The sequence below is a fragment of the Amphimedon queenslandica genome, unplaced genomic scaffold (genome assembly GCF_000090795.2).
Source record: "Amphimedon queenslandica unplaced genomic scaffold, v1.1 AMPQUscaffold_13339, whole genome shotgun sequence".
NCBI lineage: Eukaryota > Metazoa > Porifera > Demospongiae > Haplosclerida > Niphatidae > Amphimedon > Amphimedon queenslandica.
In genome coordinates this window covers 172,380-175,739 of record NW_003546425.1, presented here as the reverse complement: position 1 = coordinate 175,739, position 3,360 = coordinate 172,380, and the positions used below count along the sequence as shown (strand labels likewise).

General features: G+C 33.6%; 1 protein-coding gene across 1 annotated transcript; it reads right to left on the bottom strand.

The window, feature by feature from the left end:
• Positions 1 to 945: 945 nt before the first annotated feature.
• LOC109582995 (uncharacterized) lies at positions 946 to 1,352 on the bottom strand. The gene is made up of 2 exons (XM_019998111.1): positions 1,265 to 1,352; positions 946 to 1,220 (listed from the first exon to the last, which is right to left on the bottom strand). Exons 1-2 carry the CDS (start codon positions 1,335 to 1,337, stop codon positions 946 to 948), a joined length of 348 nt encoding a protein of 115 aa, XP_019853670.1. The 5' UTR covers positions 1,338 to 1,352.
• Positions 1,353 to 3,360: the final 2,008 nt, after the last annotated feature.

Below are 3,360 nucleotides of genomic sequence, written 5' to 3'. Positions count from 1 at the left end.
GCCAGTATGAGGAACAGCAGCATTAGAAGGGACTCTTTCATTGCCCTTTGGTATTGCTGTACGTGAGGATTAATGTAATTATTAAAGCAATTATCAGTAATGCTACTACATGTATGAAAAAAGTGTGCGGGTGTATTATTGAGTTAGTAAAAGGTCAACTTGCACATGTCCAGTTGAAATAATCTTTTTGGATATGGTGTAAAAAGTTTTTTGCTAATTTTTGCAAACAGTGCTTTATCAAAAAAAAACACTTGTAAGTTGACACTTTTTGACTTTAAAGATGAATTCAAATGGTACTTTTTGTCAGTTCCAGTCACATATTAGTAATGCTACTATGAAAACAATTTGTGGTTGTAATTGTAATTGCAAGCACAGATTGAGTTAGTAATTGCTTAATTGTGTTAATGGCCTACATGTAAGTCAATGTTGGGTGGTCTCTTGTTGCATGTATCTTGCTTGTTCATGTATTTTGTAGAGTTCTTTTAGTATGGTACAATAATTGTAGTTATAGTTTTAGTTATGCAATGGTAATAATTTTTAGTTTTAGCTTTTGTTATCACATCTGAAATCTATTTTAAATTTAGTTTTAGTTTTATTCTTCCAATGCTTCTAGTTTTAGTTTAACTTATAGTTTTATTCACTAAACTCTTTTAGTCAATGTCAAAGCAATTAAACCATTGAAATTAAGAACCAGTGCATGAATTGTCAGTAAACTTTTACATGTGATTGAGCCCACCAACAGTACAGTGGTCAGTATACTGCAATATTTTAATTAACTACAAGTGTGTATTTTTAGTTGTACTTTTAGTTAATGTGACTCGCATTTTAAGTTTTAGTTTTAGTTATTGTTATAAGCACTGGTGAAATTAAATTTCAGTTTTAGTTTTAGAGCTCACTAAAAGAGGTTTTAGTTTAGTTATTGTTAACTAAAACAACACTTGATAGCTATTTCAATGTTGATTGACATCCTCCACTACCAAGATTAATCCCACATAAACTGTGATCAATGTTATTATAGTCTTTAGTGACAAATCCATCAGGACATGAAGCTCCAGGTTCAGTCATGTTGATGTAAGCTATCCTTGTCCATCCTCCTTCTCCACAGTCTGTGGTGTCCATTTTACAATAAACTGTATATGCAGTGCCATTTGGATACACAATAGTGTAATCTCCAGATACTGCTTTAGGATTGGCTTCAAGAATCACTTGGCATGACATTTCTACAAAATAACATAAATAATTACAATATTAGCATTCATTTTACCTGGACAGGACTTTGGTCGTACTTTAGGACAGAGAATATATCTATTAATACCAGGTTCACTGATAAAGTCCATTTGTGTTCGAGCTTTGATGTTTCATGTACTCTCTCCTTATGGTTAATAGTTTACATAGCACTGTACTCAACAATGGTTATCACCACTTACTTACTGCCTCCAGCCAAGTTCTCTGGCATCATAGATAAACAGGATATATACCACCAAGAGTTGGCACCTATCAGATGTCAGCCTGAAAAAGTCCTGATATCAGACATGGACCGTGGTTTTTTGCCAATTTTGGGCAATCAGTCCTGATACAATCATGGAGTCAGCCATGATACAGGGCCTACAGGCATGATAAGCATTTATACTGGATCAGGCCAGACTAACGTTCCTGATTCAGGAATGATAGCCATCAGGGCTATACCAGTACTGATATCAGGCCTGATCCAATATTTTGGGCATCAGTCCTGGATTAGGCATGGTAACTCTTGGGCGTGTAGCTATCCTCATTTCACCCAATATGATTTGTACTTTATAGTGACGTTTACAACACGTGGGCTCACGTGCTTAATACTAGAAACAATATACAGTTTTAATACAGTTTTAATTCTTAAAAAAACTTTTAAAATGCAGAAAAGTTCTTTCAACTTCAATATGAACCAGTTCTTTCTGTTTTGCTTTTATTTTTTTCCTTGCTGTACTTTATAACAGGCATGTTTACTCAACACCATGGGAAAATTGCTAAAAGAAAAAATCAATAAAAAAATATTACATACATGCTGAAGACATTTTATATAGCTTTAGTGTATTAAGAAGACCTAGCATAAACAAATAATTTACCTCAACAAGTATTTTTAAAAGTAGTTTTAAAGGAAAAGTCATCACAGTCATCACACTTTAAAAATATCTTTTTTGACAATACTTTTATTTCTAGAGGAAAGAAAACCAGATTGAGACCTTTAGTTGATGTGCCACATCAAGGCCTAATTGTGACCCAAGACTAAGACCTTTTGTATTATTGAGGGTTTAAAAAAGTAAACACAGTGTCCTTTAACTGCATGCCCAGTGGGACAAACTAGGCCTCAAAAGTGACATTGACTATTTTACGAAGTTTCTAGGTATTAATAATTTACCATTTACAACTTGGATGACTCTTTTAATATTTGCTTCAGCCTAGCTGTGAAATATCTAAAAGGAATTCTACTGGCAGCCATTACCTCAGCCATAACTATTAATTAGCATAATTTATTAACATAGGAACACTGGTCATGACATCATCCATATAAATTTGTGTATAAAGTACATCCTGTTTCATATCCATGTGCGTTTGAAGTATTTATGCTGGCATCTTATAGACCCATAATTATCTTAACTTGTTGTAGCAAAACAATGATTAGTGTCCTTCTCCTTTCTGTTTAATGACAAACTAACTTGTCTCTTATTTAGAGCAGGTTTGTTCTTCTCCTTGTCAGCCATCTCTTGCCTCAGTATCATGTGGTAGATAGCACTTATGCATGTGCATGCAGTATGGGAAGTCTGGATTAGGTAGAACATAAATTTGCTATAATACCTGCTCTGGATGCATCATAACCTCATTGGAATGTTATAGCACATACATTGTACGTACTTACAGGGAATAGAGTAGTACTTTTTAGCTAATGATATCATAGATACTACAAACATGATGATACTAGCTTTGCTAATGTGAAACTGTTAGCAGTCATATACATGTACATGTACATGCATATGTACTTCTGAGAGCTGTGTCTCTCTGTATTGTTGTTTAGTTATAATGTACAAGCTACTGTTTATTGATGTTTTTGACACAAATAATTATCATACTAATAAAGGAATGGCAACAAATCATAATAACAATAACAACTAAATGTATAAAGAGATAAAGCATTATCATAGTATAACTGGAGCAACACACAAAAAGCCTAATACATATAAGTTAAGGTGAATATGAGAGAAGCAAATGGGATAGATCCTGTTCTACTTGACATATAACTCCAGCATATCAAGTGGAGTATCTTCATTAGCAGACCTATATAGGACACAGGATCTTACTTCAATGTAGTTAGTGTTACTAACTCCA

What these genes read in the sequence shown, in the direction of transcription:
- LOC109582995 (XM_019998111.1), bottom strand. Translation starts at nt 1,337, where the DNA reads ATGGACTTTATCAGTGAACCTGGTATTAATAGATATATTCTCTGTCCT. An exon ending in ACGACCAAAGTCCTGTCCAG is followed by an intron (nt 1,221 to 1,264) that starts GTAAAATGAATG and finishes GTTATTTTGTAG; the next exon opens with AAATGTCATGCCAAGTGATT.